The following is a 22,224-nucleotide window of genomic DNA, read 5'->3' as shown; positions in this document are numbered from 1 at the left end:
CTATTCTCCAAGAACTTATCTAATTATTTTCTGAACACATTATAATTTTGGCCTTCGCAACATCCCCCAGCAATGAGTTTCAAAAGTTGGCTGTGCATTGTCTGAAGAAGTACTTCTTTAGGTTTGTTTTAATGCTGCAGCCTGCTAATTTCATTGGGTGACCACTGGTTCTTGTATTATAAGAAAGCGTAAATAACATTTCCTTATTAACTTTCTTCACGCCATTCATGATTTTATAGACCTCTATCATATCCCCCTAAAAGCATTTCTTGATGCTATGGCTTTTGTCTACATCTCTGGATACATCCATGCACACCAGCTGTCAATAAATGTTGCTGATGTTACCCTTTGCAAACTTAGTCGAGATCCTGTTAAGAAACAGGACACATCTGTTTCTGCCTCCTCACTGATGCCAGTGCTATCTTTTTCTCTCTCCCTGAGCTTTTGTTCAATTTGTTTTGTTTATTTTAAACTATCCTGGCAGCTTAAGGTTTTCCTGTCTGCCGTGCTGGAGGGATGCATTATAGAAAACACTAGCAAGAGTACAAAATGTTAACTGAAAACCCTTATCTCTTTGCTTACATTAATGTTGTAGGTTAAATCAAGAGAGTGAGGGGGAATGTCAGAAAAGTTTTGGTTTTGAATGATCAAAGAACCTGATCTGCATATAAACAGTAGACTTCTGACTACACAGGTTAGTAAGCAGAGAAAAACAGATCATCATGGTCGCCAAGGCAAATGCTAAAAAGCCATAGCCTCCTTGGAGACTGTGGATGCCATCCAGCTCCATCTCTAGCAAGGTCCTTAAGGTGATCTGGCTGGATATTCAGTTTGTTTCTTTGCAAGCTTATTGTTCCACTAGAGCTTTTGGTGATCACGTGATTGCCAGATGTGTAGCAGCATTCCTTGGTAAACATGCTTTGTGATTTGCTGGTCTTCCATTCTAATAATATGTCCATTCCAAGAAAGCCACCAAAAACAAACCAGTGCTGATGGAGGCAGTTGCTGAGTTCATCTACAAATATTTTCACGGCTGATCTTGTTCTGCCTCTTAATATGTAACAAGTGACAAACACAACAAAAAAAAATTTTTAAGTTGTTCTTCAGTCTTCTTTGGCACCCACATTTCACTGACATGCACCCGAGTTTTATAGAAGAAACTGACTGAGAGGGGACATGATAGCAGTTTTCAGGTATCTAAAAGGGTGTCATCAGGAGGAGGGAGAAAATTTGTTCACCTTAGCCTCCAATGATAGAACAAGAAGCAATGGGCTTAAACTGCAGCAAGGGAGATTTAGGTTGGACATTAGGAAAAAGTTCCTAACTGTCAGAGTAGTTAAACACTGGAATAGATTGCCTAGGGAAGTTGTGGAATCTCCATCTCTGGAGATATTTAAGAGTAGGTTAGATAAATGTCTATTAGGGATGGTCTAGACAGTATTTGGTCCTGCCATGAGGGCAGGGGACTGGACTCGATGACCTCTCGAGGTCCCTTCTAGTCCTAGAGTCTGAGTCTATGAGATCTGCAGCTTTGTAGTAACCTAGATGGATCGATGTCTCCACAGAGGCTGCTGAAAGAGCTGGAACGTGGCAGTTGCTACTACTATAGGAGTATTAGCATTTTTCCAACATCCTCCAGCACTGTCTGTGATGCTTCCCAAGTATTTGAAAGTTGCCGTTTGCTCGATATCAATCCTGACGTGTTAATGCTGAGCTGGCTGTAATAGTGGCTGCTTGTTGATAATGGGCAGGGACTTAGTTTTTTCTGGATTAATAACCAGAGCAATGTGTGTTGCTTTTTGCCAGAAGAGAGTGGCTTTAGCTACAGCGATTCACCAGACTGACCCAGGGAGATGTCATTAGTGTAATTCGCTGTCTCAAAACAAACTGACGTTCAGCTCGACACCACGGAGAGTGCCTCATCAACCTTATCCATCAGCCAGTCAATGGCAATATTGAACAATGATGGTGACAGGATGCAGCCTTGCCAAACTTCTGTGGGAAATACGAAGCCATGTGTCTGCCACTGATGCAAACATAGCTTTCTGTTCCATTCTAGGGCTCCTCTATCAATGACAGTATCTTCCCAGGAATGCTGTATCACCTCATGACATCCCACAAACTTGCTCGATGCACTGACTCAGAGACCTGATAGAAGTCTATAAAAAGTGCTGCGCATGGCTTATTAAATTCAGCCATCCACTTTACCCGGAGACAGCTTTTTGAGAAGATGGCTGAAAGTGGAGAGACCAGGTCTGAAACTGCACTGAGTATCCCAGCCTTTGCCCCACAGTGCCTTGCTGATTCGAGACACAAACTCAGAAGCAAAGACATTCCCTGGGACCAACAACAGTGTAATACCTCTGGCTACTACAATTGGCCGTATCACCCTGTTTGGACAGAGGCAGAATAACACCCTTCTTCTAGTCATTGAGGATGATGTTAACATGCTAGATGGTCCGGAAGACTATGAAGCTGTGGCACAATACTCTCCTCTGTTACCCTACAGGGTCGGTGCATTCACATCGTGAAGTCATGTCTACTGAAGCTGACAGACCACCCTGTGACAATCCACTCTAGTGTCCTTCAAGCTGAAAAGGTCAAGGGTTTGTGTCTGTCACTGGGGCAAAAATGATCAATGATAACTTCGTCATCGGTGCAAAAGGGCCATCCTGGTATCTTGCATGTTGGCAGAAAATGAGGAAAGCAGATGCTTCTGCTTTATGTTTTAAGTGTCAAGTGAAGGATGGGTGATAAGCTTGTACTTGTACACAACAGGTGTCGGGGTCAGCGTCTCAACATTGGTGCAGAAATTCCATATTTTCATTTTTCCTGTTGTTGAGCTGCCCGCCAGTCTATTTTAACTGCCTTGTGTCTTCCAGTGGAAAAGATAGTGTATAGCTTTGCTTTAGCTAGGATCCATTGTCTCTCAATATTCTGACTCACTATATTATCACACATAGCCCTGTGTGACAGAATTACACAATACATCTAAATGATAGACTGCTTCTGTAGGTCCCTAGCAATGAAAATGTGAAGCAATCTGCAGCTAGAAAACACACTGTAATTCTGCTTGTATGTTTCCATCAAATTAATATGTGCAACACAACAGATCATTACAGCAACTACTTTAGTCACAGAAATGCCCTGAGGAAGTTTGTGAATGCTGATTCTTTATTATGGAGCTTATAAGTGGGTGAACTAGTTTTCGGGTGGAGGGGGAAACTCCTTGGACTTGAATTTCAGTCCAAACAGTGAACAGATTCTGAGCCCTTCGTAAATTTCATGTTATTCACACTACTTGGTGCAAGTCCTCATCTGTCCACTTGCTGATGACATACTGCAACTCAAATTGCCTCAGTGTGTGCCTGAACCAAAGCCTATTGAAGTCAATGAGAAGATGGACCACGTGATGAAAAAAAGTAAGGGGCAGAAGAATTAGAACCCCCTGGAAATTCACACTATAAAGCCCCTCGGATGAATTAATAACTCCCAAGACCACTCTTACAAGGTCTCTCTGAAGGAATAAATGGAATGATTTGACAGCAGTCTAAACCACACCTGTAAAGGTACACAGTCAGCTAAGCAAAACTTCATATAAGGTACATCTACCCCAGAGCTGGAGGCATAATTGCCAGTTTGGGTAAACATATGCATTCTTTGATCATGCTGTGTAGCCACAGCTAGCTGCCCAGCTATGAAACTAGGGTTTCAGATGGGCTCATACTCGAGTTGGCTATCCCATTCCGCCACTCAGACAGTTATGGTTATGCTTCTATTTTTAGCATGCTAGCTCAATCAGAGTTAGCATGGGTATATGTACCCAAGCTGGAAATTGCACGTCCAACTCCAGTGTAGACTTAGCCAGAATCAACAGTGTCAAAAGCAGCTGAAAAGTCTAGGTATATTGGCAAAGACATCTGATTCTAAGTTATCAGTAGGAAGACAACCTTAACCAACAAGACCAGCACAGTCTCATGGCCATAACTGCATCAAAAAACAAACTAATGAGAAAAAACAAGCTTATCTGATGACTCTAGATGACTGCACATTTGCATTGCTCCAACCTTCTCAGTAGCCTTGCACAGGGAGGTAATCTGATGTTCGTTATAAGCTATACTTTTCTGAGAGACAGAAAAAAGGAGAGAACCCCTCCTCTACTGGTATTTTTATTTTTCACTGCTTAACAGCCACCTTGATTTTTGCCAGGAACAGTTTGTTTCATGAAGATATTTTGCCTTTACAAATCATATTGTCACCACCAATTAGACACCAAAGCATACTAATTAGAGTTAATTTGAAAAATGAAAAACTAGTTCACGAAGAATTTGAAATTTCTAAGTTCTTTTCATTTCAGACTTCATAATCACCCTCTTTTTATTGATTTTATTTTAAATCAAAAAACATGGTCGACATTTTTGTTTACTAAAAAGCTGTTTTTATAAATGGAAAACCTCAATAAGCAGGGTGATAACATCTTTATAATTTTGATAAACGTTTATTAAAGCATAACCTTTTTTTCACAATAAAGGAATATTGTGACAGTGTTGACAGGAAAAATTTTGCATTCAAAGTAGTACATTTTTTATGGGAAAATCTTCCACCAGAACTAATCCAAGGGCTTGTCTACATCAGAAAGTTGCAGCGCTGGTGAGGGAGTTACAGCGCTGCAACTTAGGAGGTGTACACATCTGCAGGGCACCACCAGCGCTGCAACTCCCTGTTTGCAGCGCTGGCCGTACTCCCGTTTTGTCTCGGGTGTAGAGGATCCAGCGCTGGTGATCCAGCGCTGGTAATCAAGTATAGACACTTACCAGCGCTTTTCTTGACCTCCGTGGAATAAGCAGGTATCCCAGCATACCTGAGGAAGCCTCTGGTAATCAAACTGGTCTCCTTCCCCAGCTTGCTCTCGCGTTCCCCGAACCCCGAGCAAGCAGGTCTCCTTCCCTGAGGTTTGCTGGATGGTTCCGGGAACGCGAGAGCAAACCGCGGCGAAGCTGGTCTCCTTTCCCGGTTTGCTCTCGCGTTCCCCGAACCCCCCTTGAAGCCGCCCAACAGCGCTGCAGTGTGGCCACATCTAACACCACTTGCAGCGCTGGTTGCTGTAAGTGTGGCCACTCTGCAGCGCTGGCCCTATACAGCTGTACTAATACAGCTGTAACAACCAGCGCTGCAAAATTTTAGATGTAGACATGGCCCAAGTGTTTCCTTTGGTGAGGCATACAAACAACCTGCATTTCAGGGCAGCTAAAAGACGAGTTGTTTTTAACCAAACAAGACTGTAAATAACAAGGAAGCGTATCGATGACAGATCATCTTGAAGGAGGAGGAGAGGGACAGTTTGTTGATGGATTTTGAAGTCACAAAACTCCATTCTGCCTGTACATTATTAAAGGATTGTATTCATTTTAAATAGTTTGTATATTGCAGTGATAGGATGGATACACTCTGTACTTGAGACAAAGGGCCAGATCCTCAGCTCATGTAAATCAGCATAACTCCATTGAAGTCACTAGAAATGCACTGATTTACACCATGTCAGGATCTAGACAGTTATTTACAGTTAAGTGAAAGGTGACTACACCAGTGTTTTTGTTTATGCTCTGCTATGGGCTGCTTGAAAATCTATGCTGGTAAATGTCTTAGTTTCAGATCTGATGCTTCCATGGAAACCTGCCTTTGTGCGTGTTTCATTGTTTTTTGTATACAGTGACGGAGACACTTCTTAAAATTCCTTGATGAAAAATAACTACTTGACCAGACTGAATAACAAAACTCCCTACTTTACTTATCTCTGAATGAAAATCTAATCTGGAATGCCTCTCTTGATATTCAGGAGGTAGATGTTCATTTCCAAGATATGGCCAATCAGCATAATAAAGTTGAAAGAATACTTAGCGTACAGGGAAAAAATGCAGATAGAATTGCAGAGGCAGTCAGCAGAGAGTGAGTAATCCAATTCACAATCAGCACTTGCAGGGAGTTCCGTGTGACTCAGAAGAATAGGTGAAATTTGCAGCCTATTTCTAAATCACAGGAGCAAATTTGCTTCTGAAATAATATGCATTTCTTAGTCCATTCAGATGTATTACTATGATGATATAATGATGACAAATGCAGTATGTCAGTATAGTTCCATATGTGCTACAGTATTTGGTTGGTTTTCAGTTCTCTGTGTGTGTGTGTTTTAAGTAAGAAGCTACATTTAAAAACAAAAAAACACAACATTAAAATAAGCATGCAAAGTCAAACGCTCAAAAGTTAAGAATAGATTGCCTGTGCAGCCTTAATTTGGCCTCCTTGTGTTTGTACTATGAAACTATGAAATCTTTAATTACATGATCACAAGTTATTTTTTCCACAGGACCCTTGCCTCACTCAGTGCACAGGATGGACGATGCTCCTGGAATGAAGCTGTTGTCTGTAGGATCCCTACCTCATTTGTTGCAGAAGTTGGAAGGTGTGTAATGAATGAGACAGAGGGTTGCAGGAGGAGAAAGAGTAGTGTCATGGTTAAGGCAACTGAATGCTGCCCTGGAGCACTGGATTCTATCCCCGTCTCTGCCACAGAGTTCCTCTGTGATTCTGGCCAAGTCACTTAAACCAAACTTTTCACAGGTGGCCATTAATTGTGTGTTCCTCATTTTCTGGGTACTTGGCTTGATACCATGAGGTCTGATGTACAGATGATCTGAGCATTATCAGCTGTAGCTTAAGTTAATGGGAGCTATGATTTGAACATATAATGTGCTATATAATGCTTAGTACTCTGAAAAATCAATGCCTAAGCTTTTTCCAGTGGGGCATCAAAAAATGGTGGATATCTTTGACAATTTTTCAGCCTAAAACTCTGTGCTTCAGTTTCCCATCCATAAAACGGGAGTGGTAATACCCCTAGGCTCACTGAAAAGTTGTAAAAATAATTTCATTCATCTTTGTGAAGAGTTCAGGTGCTCTGGTGAGAGCACCATAGAAATGCCCATAAGGAAACTAATAATTTTGTATTTAATACAGGGTTTGGATGATGTGCATGAAATAAGGCCTAAGGCCACACATTGAACAAAGAGAATAAAAAGAAATATTAAATAACCCCCCATTCACTGCATAAAGAGGAAGCCTTGTGGAAAAAAATAGCATGCGATCATGTAATTAAAGACTATCATAATGCATACACTCAAGGGGACTGAATTAAGGTTTCAAATTAAACCTTTTAATCTGGCACTTCCTAACGTGTGTTTGGAACCTTAATGTTCTTTAACATTGATTTTTTAAAAATGTAATTTACTAAGATGGGCTTCATGAACTAATAAAATTAATACAGGATAGGGAGTGAGGAACCCTTAAGTTGTAATCCTATCTCTGCCACTGACTGACTGACTGGTGAGCAGATTACTTTCCCTCTCTGTGCCTCATATTTCCCTCCTGCAAAATGGGTATTTTGAAGATTAGTTCTCTGTAAAATACTTGAATGATGAAAAGAGCTGTGAACATGTTTAAATGTTATTGCTACTACCATCTGAAAGTGTAAGATATGCATGTCCCCCTCCAGGGCTCTAGAATCAAACCATGCCCATGGACTACAGGTGGTTTTGAATGTCCTTTTGCTGGGCTTTGGTTGATGAGCTTTGCTTCTTTCTCTTTGTCACAAGGCAGAAGGGAAGAGGTAGGTTAAAAGCATTATAGATTTTGGGTTGGTAATAATGGGCTCAAGTTTGTTTCATCTGAAAGCAGCATGCCTGAAATGCAGAGAATTCCATGAAAATTCAACAGCCTCTAAGTTTGTACAGAGGAATCGGAGGCGGCTATATTTTTTTTCATGAGGCCATTATAGTTCTAGTTTCCACTTAAGTTATAAAGCTTCCTTGTTCATCATTTTCCTGCTCTTTCCCTGAGTGGAAATGTTACAAATAGTGATGCTGTGGAGAACAGGAAGGCATATAATGGGACTGTGAGTTGATGAGTAAAGGAAACTTCTTCTCTCTCATACCGAACATCCTAATGAAGTAATAAAAACTGAAATGTTAAATGCAGGTTGTTTTTAATTGGAGAAATCCAGTGCAGAACCATCAAGTAAATATCTCTGTTCATTCTGTTGCAATACCCCTATGACAGTAATGGCTTTTTACAATCTGTGATCTGCAATATCAGCTTGTTGGTTTCTGGTTGATTTAAAGATGACATTGACCTATAAAACTTCAATGATCTGGGATCTACTTAAGTAACAGACCAGTCATACTCAGACCTCAGTGATTCAGGAGCAAAATTAGTGATCAGCATTACCCAAAAAAGCCACAATAATGTGAATTAAACCATATGAAAGGGATATATAAAATTTTATCAACTACAATTGGTTAATAATGTAGTAAATGCATTCTGATTGGTTAATAGTTTAAATCACACATGGTTTTCATATCATGTGCTGCAAAGAGCCACAGGAGACACATTAAAGAGCCACTTGTGGCTCGAGATCCTCAGTCTGAGTATCACTGTAACAGACCAACGCTATCCCCATGATATACTACTACACTTAGTCAGTCAAGGCACCTTAGATAGAGCCTTGTTGGTATAAAAGAGAGGGGGCTACAGGCAGGCTGTTCTCCTTCAGGACTCTGCCTCTTTAGAACTCACCCCCTCCTCTTGCTGGGTTCACAGCACCCTGAGTTTATAAACCTTCCAGGCATGGTGCAAAAGGTCATTTCTTCTCCCTGGCCTTTGAGGGGTTGGGCGAGTTTGGAGTAGCTAGAAGGGGACTCTGGTGATTCTCTTGTTAAGTAGGATTATTACATTTTTGTTTTTATGTTGCTGCTGGGTGGTGGTACTTACAGGAAATTACTAAATCGGTTTGTTTATGTATTTTTAAGAGTTTGCCAAGGGCTCCTAGCGTTCTGTACTTTTTCATTTACTATAGTATAAACTTAAATGGGAAGTCAATACTATAGTTGGAGAGTCTTTGCAGGCTGGGTAGCTAATCTGTTGCTATTAATTAGAGCTTGAATGTAAATCAGCCTTGCTTCCTACTTGGAGGATACCTGGTTATAAATATGAACTATGCAGGGGAGGAAATTGTAAAAATAATGAAGAGTGGAAAAGGGTAGATGACTTTGAAGATTGAGAGTATTTCATTTGTTTGCAATCCAGTAACGGTAGCCTCTGCATCTGAAATTTTAGTGCTAATAGTCATTAGCGTGAAGTCTCATTCAGAGAGGCTAACTGGCTGGGTTTGTGACTGGAGCATTTTACTAGGTGCTGTGCATACGCTCAGGTCTGAAGTTTGAGGTTGTGTGTTCAGATGGTGCAACCACATCTGGAATATATTGCTGGGTGCCCTCCTCATAACACACCAGAAAGAGTTCAGAGAAAAACAACGAAGTGGGAGGTTTAGGAGAGTTTGAGAGGATTGGTACATGAGGAAATATTGAAAGGATTGAGTACATGTAGCGTGGATGAGTGATGATTAATAAGGGAGATAATGGTCTACAAATATCTAAATAGTGTAAAAATCAGGAATGAAGAGGAATTATTTAGGATGGTATAAGAGGTATGATTGAGTTAATATCATCCCATTAAGAGAGGCAAAATTTAAGCTGGAGATCCGCAAAAATATATTGACCATTAGATCCACTAAAAGTCTAAATAGTCTCCCAAAGAAAGAGGTGGGAAGTGCCTTTTGCTTGAGAAATTTAAAACTAGACTAGACAAAGCATTAAAAATGCACTGTAGGGCGCAATCCTGTACTAGCAGGGGACCATCTTTTTTCTTGTGTTTCTACAGAACCTAGCATACTGTGGTCCCCAGTTGCTAGCGTAATACAAATAATTATTATGAATAATATGACCAACTTACTTTTCTCTGATCTCTGTATTTTGTGATTCTGTCCTCTGGTGTGTTCTGCTGCATTTTGTGGATTAGCAATTGAAAGATTTCAACTGTAATTATGAGAACAGCGTGACAGCACCCTCATATCTTTGCTTTAAAATGTGTCTCATAGTTAATGTTTGAACTCTTGCCTAGTGTATCTGTGGGGAGTGAAGAAAATGGCTAATTAGATCACAAAATAGCATTTCTCTATTGGTGTGGGGGATTTTCCGTGCAAAAGATAGATTTTTCCAGATAATAGCAGACACGTCTGTTCTTTGTTTGTCCCCCTTCTCCCCCACCCCATTACCTTCATTTTCTTTACTTCCCCAGTGGTTTTCATTCATCTCTTTTCATCCTGCATCCCTTTAAAAGGTTGGGGAAGATAGAGGTACTAGAGACAGCCAGACTGTTAATATATGTATGAAGGGAGCTGTTGCAAACTACTGTGGGAGGCTGTGTTGCAGTCTCATAGGCAGTCAGTATATATTGTGACTAGTCCAAGACTTTTTGGGTGACTTTTTGAATGCATAAATAGGGGAATCTTGAGTAGGAGTAAAGAGGTTATTTTACTTCTCTATTTTGGCACTGGTAGGACTGCTGTTAAAATACTGGGTTGAGTTCTGGTGTCCACAAATCAAGAAGGATGTAGATAAATTGAAGAGGGTTCAGAAAAGAGTCACAAGAATGGTTAAAGGATTAGAAAACATGCCTTATAGTGATAGATTCAAGGTGCTCAATCAATTTATCTTAACAAAGAGAAAGTTAAGGAGTGACTCCATTATAAGTACCTACAGGAGAACAAATATTTGATAATGGGCTCTTCAATCTAGTAGAAAAAGGTAGAGTATGATCCAAAGGTTGGAAGCTGAAGCTAAGCAAATTCAGACTGGAAATAAGGTGTAAATATTTACCAGTGAAGGTAATTAACCATTGGAACAATTTACTGTGGGTTATGGTGGATTCTCCATCTCTGGCAATTTTTACACCAAGATTGGATGTGTTTCTAAAAGATCTGCTCTAGGATTTATTTTAGTGAAGTTCTATGGCTTCAGACTGAATGATCACAATGTTTCTTCTGGCTTTAGAATCTATTAATCTAGAAGTGTTGAAGCAAGTACAGTTTGTACTGCTGGAATGTGGAACTGTTATGACGTTTCTAATCACAGCTGCTTAAGTTTTTACTGGGCTTTTACCCTTGGAATCACTTGTAACTGATACAGTATCCTGGAAAGTATGATCTAATATGTTTATCTAGCAGCTAAATTAATCTCAGGGGATTAGATGTTTGGGTAATACAGTGCTCTTCACTCTGTTTTGTACCATTCATAAACTGGTTTTGTGCAAATACCTATTCTCTAAGAATTGTCTGTATTCCACTACAAAATGGCAAAGAAAAGCCAGTTTATGGCTGCCTCGGCAGGATTCCGACAGCGTAGTGTGAGGGTCAGTCGGGCTCACAGCCTTTTCTTGAACTCAAGAGCGGGCAAGGTCTTCGAGCACTGAGTGCCGCTTTAAAATCTGAAGAGATTGCTATGATGAGCCCCCCATAATTTTTGTAAAAAATATTCCTCTGTTTAGTGTCCATCAAAATGACTTTAAATGCCTGAAGGGAAGGAGAGACAAAGTGGGTGAGGTAATATTTTTTTATTGGACCAACTTCTGTTTGGTTAAAGAGACAAGGCTTGGAGCTCTACAGAGCTGTTCTTGAGGCATAAGCGCCAACTTCTCCTGGCGCCAGCGGGTGTTCGCTCCCGCCGGCCCCGACTCCACCCCTGCCCCGCCCCCATTCCACCCCCTGCCCCAAAGTTCCTGCCCCTATTGGACTCCTTCCCCAAATCCCTGCCCCAGCCCTGCCTCTTCCCCACCTCCTCCCCTAAGCGTGCTGTGTTCCCGCTCCTTCCCCCTCCCTCCCACAGCTTGTTATGCCATGAAATAGCTGGGAGGAGAAGCAGGGATGTGGCGTGCTTAGGGGAGGAGGCAGAGGTGAGCTGGGAGTGGGGGGGAAGCTTGGCTGCCGGTGGGTGCAGAGCACCCACCAATTTTTCCCCATGGGTGCTCCAGTCCCAGAGCACCCACAGAGTCAGCGCCTATGTCTTGAGGTCCTTTGGAGCTCAGAAGCTTGTGTCTTTCCCAGAAGAAGTTGGTCCAATAAAAGCTATTATCCATCTCATCTGTCTCCTATCCTGTGGCTAGCACAGCTGCAACACTGAAACTGAGGAGGACAGATGATGTATTGCCATAACCTTCTAGCCATCTGTTTCTAGAAACCTGGGGTTAGAGATGCACACATTAAATGAGTTTGGCAGTCTCCAGTCCACTCCTTAGATAGCACAGATCCATATTATAGAAATGCTATCCATTTTCTCACACATGTGAGGACCCTGCCTGTGAGAGGCATAGCACTAGCAGAGGGTGTTGCCTATTAGGACTAAATACACCAGAACCTCTGCTAGTGTATCAGGCAACTTGACATCTCTCAAGGACTATCCATCTACATTCCATCCTTAACTCCCCAATTATTTTTTTTTACATACATTTTTTAAATTGTGAGTAGCATTGGAATCTGCAGGGAGCCACATGCAGCCATCCAAGACTGCAGAGAGGATCAACAACACATGGAAGGATAAGAGAGAAACAAGCAAGGAGTGTGTGTGGTGCTGGGGGGTGCAGGGTGGTGTGGCATCCTCAGAGCTCTGAGGCAGAAGTGGAGGAGAACCCTAGTGTCCCTCTTCCCAGAACACGCAGAATAAAATCTGAAATCCACTGGCTACTCTGCTCCCCTGCTACCGAGAGAATGACCTTCTGTTTTGTTTCAGAGCTGGAGAAGGAGCTTACCAGGAGGCCCAAGAAGGTCTGCATTGTTAAAGTAGTGGGAACCAGGAACCTGTGGAAAAACATTGTAGTATTGTGTGTGAACTCGTAAGTCCAACATATTCCTGTCAAGTATGTTGAATGTTTTCTCTGTTGGTAAACTGAAAGTAGATGTGGATGGTGATGGAAATATGGAGGCTCTTCTGCCCCATTACAGGATCCTTAACCCAGTGTCTTAAAGAGCTGATCTTTGATAAGAAGAGTGAGCTCTACCAGAAGACTAATCTCGTGTAAAAGCCTAAGGAAGTAGTCATCTAACATTTTAAGCTGTGGAGCAAAAAGCATAAGGTGCTTTCTTGGGAGTGGTAGCTGTGCAAGTGCATCGATGTGTCAGTGCCCAACTGTATATTTTTGTTTTGCACAAACTTGCTACTCTGGGTAGGATTTTCCGAATGACAAGAGCACAAGTGCCATTGACTTTCACATGAATTCCACCCTCTCATCCCAGTTTCAACAAGACTTGTGCTCCTAAGTTATGTAGGATACATCTACACAGAGTTTTAAAATCATGGTCACAAGTCTCGAGCCCTGAGTCTTCAGAGTGGGGCTCATGCTAGAGCACTAAAAATATTCAAAAACCAGTTGGAGAACACTTCAGTCTCCCAGGTCACTTGATTACAGACCAAAAAGTCGCAATATTACAACAACAAAAACTTCAAAAACAGACTCCAGCGAGAGACTGCTGAATTGGAATTAATTTGCATTGGACACCATCAAATTAGGCTTGAATAAAGACTGGGAGTGGATGGGCCATTACACAAAGTAAAACTATTTCCCCATGCTTATTCCCCCCCCTTCCCTCCCCCTAGTCCCTCACATCTTCTTGTCAATTTCATTACCACTACAAACAGTTCTTTTTCTCTCCTGCTGATAATAGCTCACCTTAACTGATCACTCTCCTCATAGTGTGTATGGTAACACCCATTGTTTCATGTTCTGTGTGTCTCTGTGTGTGTGTATACACATCTTCCTACTGTATTTTCCACTACATGCATCTGAAGAAATGGGCTGTAGCCCACGGAAGCTTATGCTCAAATACATTTGTTAATCTCTAAGGTGCCACAAGTACTCATGTTCTTTTTAAAAAAAAACAACTGTGTAGATGTTTGGACTCAGCTGCAGCTCAGGCTCTGAAATCCAAGGAGCAGAGTGGACTTTTGAGGCTGAGCTCCAGCCCAAGCTGCAACATCTGCACTGCTGTTTTCAGCACCATAGCACAAGCTCCAGTCTGTACACCTGGGCTCTGAAACTCACTGCCACAGGGTTTGAAACGCAATGTAGATGTACCCATAGGTGCTTTTGAAAATCTCACCTTATACTTCCAATGGACCATGTCAAGGAAGCAGATCAGTCCGAAGTGGTTAATGTCTTCGGTGCATTCGATGGTGTCCTTTTTAAATTTAAACCAAATTGTTCAGTAGTTTCGTGTTGGGTCTTGTAAGTTTCTCTCACGTGAGAGGTCAAGCTGTAGATTTCCATTATCCTGGATTAAAATTAATGACTACCAGTTTAATTTGCATGTCTTAAATTATCTGGGAGGTAGAGGGGAGCAAGTAAGGTGAAAAGTCCAAGGATATTACCATCTTCTCCTGACTTTATTTCAAATAAAGCACAGAGGAAAGGAGGAAATAAGCCCATATGATTGATTTGAATGTAATCAATTGCAGAATTATAACACTGTTCGCATATTTTATCTACAATCTGTTTTAACATTTTCTAAAATTTAATGGATTAATTTGGCAAAGGAAGAAGTTGTCTGGCAATAAATACTAAGCTGTGACCTGTATAATAGCTGACCATGATGTCCTGAAAATTGGACAAAAAGGACTTCAGTTCCTCCAAATCATTAAAGGGCTATACAGGGAAAGCGCACTTTCTCAAACACAGTAGTGTGACATCTACATTCTAAGGCCTCAATCTGGCAAACATCTACATGAGTGAAGTTAAGCGTGTGCTTAAGTGTTTACAGGATCAGGCCCTGATTGAGAGTTATTTCACACACAACTGGGAGAGCTTCTCAAGTGTGTAATAAAAGTAAATGTATGGTCTTGAAATCTATTTCAAAATTACCCTAACTACTTTTGAGGGTGGGGAAGGGAACAGGGGAAAGTGATGGTGTTTCCTAGTATGTCAATTATATTAAGTGCCCATTTGGATCACCTTATGATTTTTAAATTGGGATGGAGTGGTGGTAGTAAGACCAGAAATTGCCTAGAAAAATTGTGTAGAAATATAAGTTCCCTGCCCATAGTTGGAATTTCCACTTGATTTTAGGGCCCCAACCTGTAATCTTCACTCACATGAGAAGTTAGTGACCCATATGATTATGAATTGCAGCATTGGATCAACTGATCCTGCCTGGGTGAGGCCCATTGACTCTAAGGATCTGTCTGTGCTGAATCAGTTGCCTGATCAGTGCCTTAATTTACAGTGTCAGTTGGTGAAAGAAGTGGTGGGCTTTTAATAACCACTGTGGTGGCCTCATGCATTCTGGAGCAATTTTTTTGCTGCTAAACTGAGTTTATAGCTACAGTAACTCAAGTGGATTTATAAACATTGTCTCTGTATGAATTTCCATTCGCCCACCCCACTTTTAATTAGACTTATTTGGAAATTCCCAAGACCAGAATAAAAGCAACACAAAGGATGATTTTTGGCCATTGTCAGTGGAGAAGTTTTGCATTCTTTGAAGACTGTGAATCAAATTTGTGTTTGTCAGGCAGATCTCGTTTATTTTAGGGAAAGAAGAGCCTATTTTTCATTATTATTCCTCCTGCATCATGTCGTCTGTCCTGAGATTCAGGCAAGTGAATTTTGGGAAAAATAAGACATTTCAGGGGAGAAAGACGAAATTTTTTCAGGGCAACTGAAAACTTTTTTTAAAAAAAAAAAGGCAACTGTTTGATCTCCTCAGAATTTTAAGATGTTAGAATAAATCCTGGGGTTGTGGATTAAAGGGAAGAGCACAGGTAATAAATTGTATAATGAATTCATTTATCTCATGGGTCTTCTGTTTATCACATGGATATCATCGCTGCATATATTTGTGTAATATATCAGTGTTGTCTAGTTGTATATTAAATAGTGTTTGTAAGGTAGCAAGCACAAGAGTTAAGACAGAAAATAAATTATGTACCGATTATTCTGTAGACTTCAAAAGCAAATGAAATTTTGTACAAGAATAAACAACTGTGTGTCCTGTAGTACATTCTGTTAGTGTAAAATATGTCAATTCTGCAGCTCCAAAAAATGCACAATTCTATCTTGGCTTTCACTGACTGGTCTGCTCTGCACAGGACTGTCATTCATTTAGCTGTATAAGTCCCCACAGTTTGTTTATTTAAAAAAACAAAAAGCTCTCCGTAGTTTGGTTTCCATAAAAATTGTTTCAAATTCCTGAAATTAAGTAGGATAGCTGGTGTAACATACTAGCCATTCATTCTGGAGCCCTAGCCCAAATGTGGCTTAATGGTGCACATGTGGAATGGATTTGGCAATATTTAGTCTCCTCCTCAGTTAATGAGGCAGGTCCACATTACCTAAATGCTACAGAATTTGCCACAGATATGAGGCCCTTTTCTGGGAGAGGTGTAGCACTGCCTGAGGAGGTGTTGATAGCACTAAAATATACCAGTAGCTCTGTCAGTGCATGAAATGATTTTACATTGCACTAAGATCTGGCACTAGCCAGATGAATCTCACTGCACCCACCATTTATTTTTTTTAATAAATATTTGAAACAGAGGAGAAATGGTCAATAGAGGTACTTGTTTTCATGTAAAAAAAATAAGTGGAAGAAATTGATACTGAAGTATGGCATGAACCACAATTCAAGCCATAGATTTTCATTTCATAACAGTCATAGTAACAAATTAAATACTGGTTCAGTATGTCACTTTAAATATTCATTTTAAAAGTTATTTTGGCAGCAGCACTACCTTGGGGAGTGAGGTTACTATCTATGGTGTGATCTGTTTTGTATTATGCTTCCTTGCTGCCCAGCCATACAGCCTTCTTCATAAAACTGATCACAGCAGAACTCATTCTAAAGGCCAAGGGTCAGATATTAGATCAAAACAGAAGTCTATTAAATTAATCTGAAGGCAGCTTCTGATTGGTTTTCATGACTGATTTCAGGTTGCTTCCAATCACATAATAAAAATGTAATCTCACATGGCTTGATTTGGGAACTGCTGTGGTTTAGCACCTGTTAGAATCAGGTCAGTTGATCACAAGTCTTTTGGTTTGGTCAATTTTTGATCATTGTTTATTTGTATTACAGTAGAACGGGGTAATAGGCAACCTATGGCACACATGCCGAAAGCGGCACGTGAGCTGATTTTCACCGGCACTCGCACTGCGTAGGTCCTGGCCACCAGTCCAGGGGGGCTCTGCATTTTAATTTAATTTTAAATTAAGCTTGTTAAACATTTTAAAAACCTTATTTACTTTACATACAACAATAGTTTAGTTATATAATATATAGACTTATAGAAAGAGACCTTCTAAAAATGTTAACATGTATTACTGGCACGCGAAACCTTAAATTAGAGTGAATAAATGAAGACTCTGCCACCACTTCTGAAAGGTTGCCGACCCCTGCAGTAGAACCTTGAGGCCTCAAAGGAGATCCAGCCCCAGTGGGCTGGCTGTTGTATAGGCTTAGTAAGAGAAGTCCCTGCCTCAAAGAGTTTAAGGTTTTCCTTTTTCTTTCCAGCTCCTTGTTACCTTGCCATATTTGCCTGCCTGTTCCAAAGTGATCTCCCATTGTCACTTTCTGTCTCTTCTAGGCTGACCGGATTTGGGATACATCACTGCTTTGCAAAAAGCATGATGGGTCATGAAGCGAAGATGACGATCACCCACAATTTCTATGCAGACTACTATACCATGGCAGGGATTGCTCTGGCATCCTGCCTGGCTATGTGCCCCGTGGTTGGGTTTCTAGGGCGAAGAGGAGGACTGCTGCTGTTCATGATTCTGACAGCTCTGGCATCGCTTCTACAGTTAGGCCTTCTCAACTGTAAGTGAGGGCATAAGTGACTTGCACCTTGATACTGGTCAGAGAGCATTACCTTGCAAAGCTGCATGCGGCCTTGAATCAATGGCTGTTCTCAACTGACATACGGAAAAAAACTGTCTGCTGCAGAACAGAAGAGCAGTAAATCAGCTCTCTGTGGATGGTGCAGATTCACATGCTGTACAATCCCATTGAAAGCAATAGGGAATGGAAGTCAGGAAGGCGGATTTTGGTAAGCTCAGAGAGCTGATAGGTAAGGTCCCATGGGAATCAAGACTGAGGGGAAAAACAAATGAGGAGAGTTGGCAGTTTTTCAAAGGGACGCTATTAAGGGCCCAAAAGCAAGCTATTCCGATGGTTAGGAAAGATAGAAAATGTGGCAAAAGACCACCTTGGCTTAACCACGAGATCTTGCGTGACCTACAAAATAAAAAGGCGTCATATAAAAAATGGAAACTAGGTCAGATTACAAAGGATAAATATAGGCAAATAACACAGGAATGCAGAGGCAAGATTAGAAAGGCAAAGGCACAAAATGAGCTCAAACTAGCTATGGGAATAAAGGGAAACAAGAAGACTTTTTATCAATACATTAGAAGCAAGAGGAAAACCAAGGACAGGGTAGGCCCACTGCTCAGTAAGGAGGGGGAAACAGTAACGGGAGACTTGGAAATGGCAGAGATGCTTAATGACTTCTTTGTTTCGGTCTTCACTGAGAAGTCTGAAGGAATGTCTAATATAGTGAATGCTTACGGGAAGAGGGTAGGTTTAGAAGAGAAAATAAAAAAAGAGCAAGTAAAAAATCACTTAGAAAAGTTAGATGCCTGCAAGTCACCAGGGCCTGATGAAATGCATCCTAGAATACTCAAGGAGTTAATAGAGGAGGTATCTGAGCCTCTAGCTATTATCTTTGGGAAATCTTGGGAGATGGGGGAGATTCCAGAAGACTGAAAGGGGGCAAATATAGTGCCCATCTATAAAAAGGGAAATAAAAACAACCCAGGAATCTACAGACCAGTTAGTTTAACTTCTGTGCCAGGGAAGATAATGGAGCAGGTAATTAAAGAAATCATCTGCAAACACTTGGAAGGTGGTAAGGTGATAGGGAATAGCCAGCATGGATTTGTAAAGAACAAATTGTGTCAAACTAATCTGATAGCATTCTTTGATAGGATAACAAGCCTTGTGGATAAGGGAGAAGCGGTGGATGTGATATACCTAGACTTTAGTAAGGCATTTGATATGGTCTCGCATGATATTCTTATAGATAAACTAGGAAAGTACAATTTAGATGGGGCTACTATAAGGTGGGTGCAGAACTGGCTGGATAACCGTACTCAGAGAGTAGTTATTAATGGCTCCCAATCCTGCTGGAAAGGTATAACAAGTGGGGTTCCGCAGGGGTCTGTTTTGGGACCGGCTCTGTTCAATATCTTCATCACGATTTAGATGTTGGCATAGAAAAGTACGCTTATTAAGTTTGCAGACGATACCAAACTGGGAGGGATTGCAACTGCTTTGGAGGACAGGGTCAAAATTCAAAATGATCTGGACAAATTGGAGAAATGGTCTGAGGTAAACAGGATGAAGTTCAATAAAGATAAATGCAACGTGCTCCACTTAGGAAGGAACAATCAGTTTCACACATACAGAATGGGAAGAGACTGTCTAGGAAGGAGTATGGCAGAAAGAGATCTAGGGGTCATAGTAGACCACAAGCTTAATATGAGTCAATAGTGTGATACTGTTGCAAAAAAAGCAAACATGATGCATTAACAGGTGTGTTGTAAACAAGACACGAGAAGTCATTCTTCCGCTTTACTCTGCGCTGGTTAGACCTCAACTGGAGTATTGTGTCCAGTTCTGGGCACCGCATTTCAAAAAAGATGTGGAGAAATTGGAGAGGGTCCAGAGAAGAGCAACAAGAATGATTAAAGGTCTTGAGAACATGACCTATGAAGGAAGGCTGAAGGAATTGGGTTTGTTTAGTTTGGAAAAGAGAAGACTTAGAGGGGACACGATAGCAGTTTTCAGGTATCTAAAAGGGTGTCATCAGGAGGAGGGAGAAAACTTGTTCACCTTAGCCTCCAATGATAGAACAAGAAGCAATGGGCTTAAACTGCAGCAAGGGAGATTTAGGTTGGACATTAGGAAAAAATTCCTAACTGTCAGGGTAGTTAAACACTGGAATAGATTGCCTAGGGAAGTTGTGGAATCTCCATCTCTGGAGATATTTAAGAGTAGGTTAGATAAATGTCTATAGGGATGGTCTAGACAGTATTTGGTCCTGCCATGAAGGCAGGGGACTGGACTCGATGACCTCTTGAGGTCCCTTCCAGTCCTAGAGTCTATGAGTCACTGTAGATTTGAGCCCATTCTCTATACATATTTAACTACAGTGAAACTCTTTTGTTCTCCCTCCAATTTCCCCTTTATTCTTTCAGTTCATTGTTCTAGGTGCAGGGATTATTCTGTAGCAGAGCTCAGAGTAGTCACCCACACTGAGAAGAGCTAAAAACAGAGTGGATTTCAATCTCTGATGTGTTAAACTTGATTGTCTGGGTTTTAAAAGGAAAAAAAGTTTTCTGTTGTCTTAAGAGAATGCATGGAAATGACATACAATTTTACCAGATTTTTTTTTTCTCCAAGGAAGCTTCAAAGGGAAATTGGTTTCCCATTCTGGTTCCCTCCTCTTTCTCAGATTTTCTGACCTGCAATGACCTGCTTAGGAAATTGAATTGATTGATGGCAGAGTCCCAAAATTTCCATCCTCTTAGAGACTGCCTCTTTTGCAGTTATATCAGAGGACAAGAATAGTGTATACCAGGTCTGTGGGTTGATGCTGGGTGGGTTCAGGTTGTTTCTGGTTTTGCAACTCTTATAAAAATAGTAAAAAAAGGCGTGTGTCTGAACATCTGTCAAATTGCCTTTTGGAGAAAAAGCCAGAGGGGAACATATCTCCCTACTATAAATTATTGGGAGCAGGACCCCACCCAAACTGGAGGTGTGTTCTCCTATCTCCTCCCTCCCCTTTGGTAGATTTGTGTGGCCACACATTGGCAATACACAGGTAGCAGTGTAATTAAGAATATGTATAGTGCATTGCATGTGTCTAAGTAATTATTGTCACACTGCCTGCTATGGAACACAGCTAAGAACACCAGTCTCAGGTCAACTGCCAGAATACAGGGCATATTACCCCAGACTGGTGGTTTAATCTGTCATAAGACCTTCATCAAGCCAGTAACAAAATGTGCTCCCAAAATACTGTACTACTTATTATGAAGCCAAAGATAGTTCCCTTCGGGACCTCTAGCCCCTTGTGCACCACCCACACAAAACCAGACTTCTGTGGTAAATGATTATTAAAACCCAGAAATCATATGTATTAACTTCCTCCAGTTCCAGAAAACCAGACACCCACCTGAGTTCAATATATACTTTAGGATCTTACCAAATATCATGCTGCAGTCAATCTTTAGTAAACTAACTAAAGATTTTTAAATTTAAAAAAAAAAAAAGTTGTTAAATGATTAAAGTGAATCATATACATTGCAGATGATGGCAGAGTTTGTAGATCAGGAGAATAGCAGTGATGTTAAATCTGCTAGCTTGCAGTAAGTCTCCCTGGATCACCCAAAGATTGGGGTCCCTCAGTCCATGTTCAAAGCTTTCCCTTTGTTAGAAATCACAGTCCAGAGATGTGGAGCAGGCAAAAGGCAAGGACATGATATCAGAGTCTCCAATTTTATACCCCCCAGTCCATGTACCTGGAAAGTTACTGGCACAACATGGAGTCAGGGATCACATGTTCAGCCATGCCCTGGCTGAGTCATGAGGCATACATGGTCTACATATTCTCTGAGGCATAGAGAGGGACCCTTCAGAAGAGTTGATTGTCCTTAATGGCCCATCAACCATGGCTCACTGGTCTGGATGTAAATCTGTCTTGTGGGTGTTACCCAGGAACGCAATATGTTTGAGATACAAACATATAGCAGAGATTCATAACTTCACATACAATGATAATACACGCATATAAACAGGGTAATACTGTTCAACAGATTACAACTTTTCCACTGACACCTTACAAGGCATGCTTTGCAAAAGATTTATCACAATTCTGCAACAGATATACATCGGTGGTATGTAAACATAGTCATCTTCCTTTTAAGATAGCGTCACAATAATACTCTGCATAATGATGAACTACAGAAAGCACGTCTTTGAAGAAACAGATTTATGATAGCTAGATTACAACTATTCTAAATTATTTTTGTTCTGCCTGTGTTCCATTCTTAACCTTGAAGAGGGACATTGAGAATTAATGTCATGCCCATGTTAAACCCTTCTGTTCCCACCTGCTGAGAGCCCCATCATGTACTGTTTGCCCTTTGTCTCCCTCCCATTTCTAAAAACTGCCTGTACAAAAGTAGGAGGAAAAGGCAGCTCTGGACTCTGGAACAGCTTGTATC

The 22,224-nt window shown here is 41.0% G+C and overlaps 1 protein-coding gene across 2 annotated transcripts in view; it reads left to right on the top strand.

The window, feature by feature from the left end:
- Positions 1-22,224, top strand: part of SLC22A23 (solute carrier family 22 member 23) — a 177,249-nt gene that overhangs the window by 139,016 nt on the left and 16,009 nt on the right. For both annotated transcript variants that reach the window (XM_030552319.1, XM_030552318.1), the window contains exons 6-7: positions 12,675-12,777; positions 17,520-17,752. In XM_030552319.1, coding sequence (XP_030408179.1) covers positions 12,675-12,777; positions 17,520-17,752 — 336 coding nt within the window. The remainder of the gene's footprint in view (positions 1-12,674; positions 12,778-17,519; positions 17,753-22,224) is intronic.

This window comes from Gopherus evgoodei, chromosome 2 (genome assembly GCF_007399415.2).
Source record: "Gopherus evgoodei ecotype Sinaloan lineage chromosome 2, rGopEvg1_v1.p, whole genome shotgun sequence".
NCBI lineage: Eukaryota > Metazoa > Chordata > Testudines > Testudinidae > Gopherus > Gopherus evgoodei.
The sequence above is the reverse complement of the archived record's forward strand: the minus strand, read 5'-3'. Positions and strand labels throughout refer to the sequence as shown.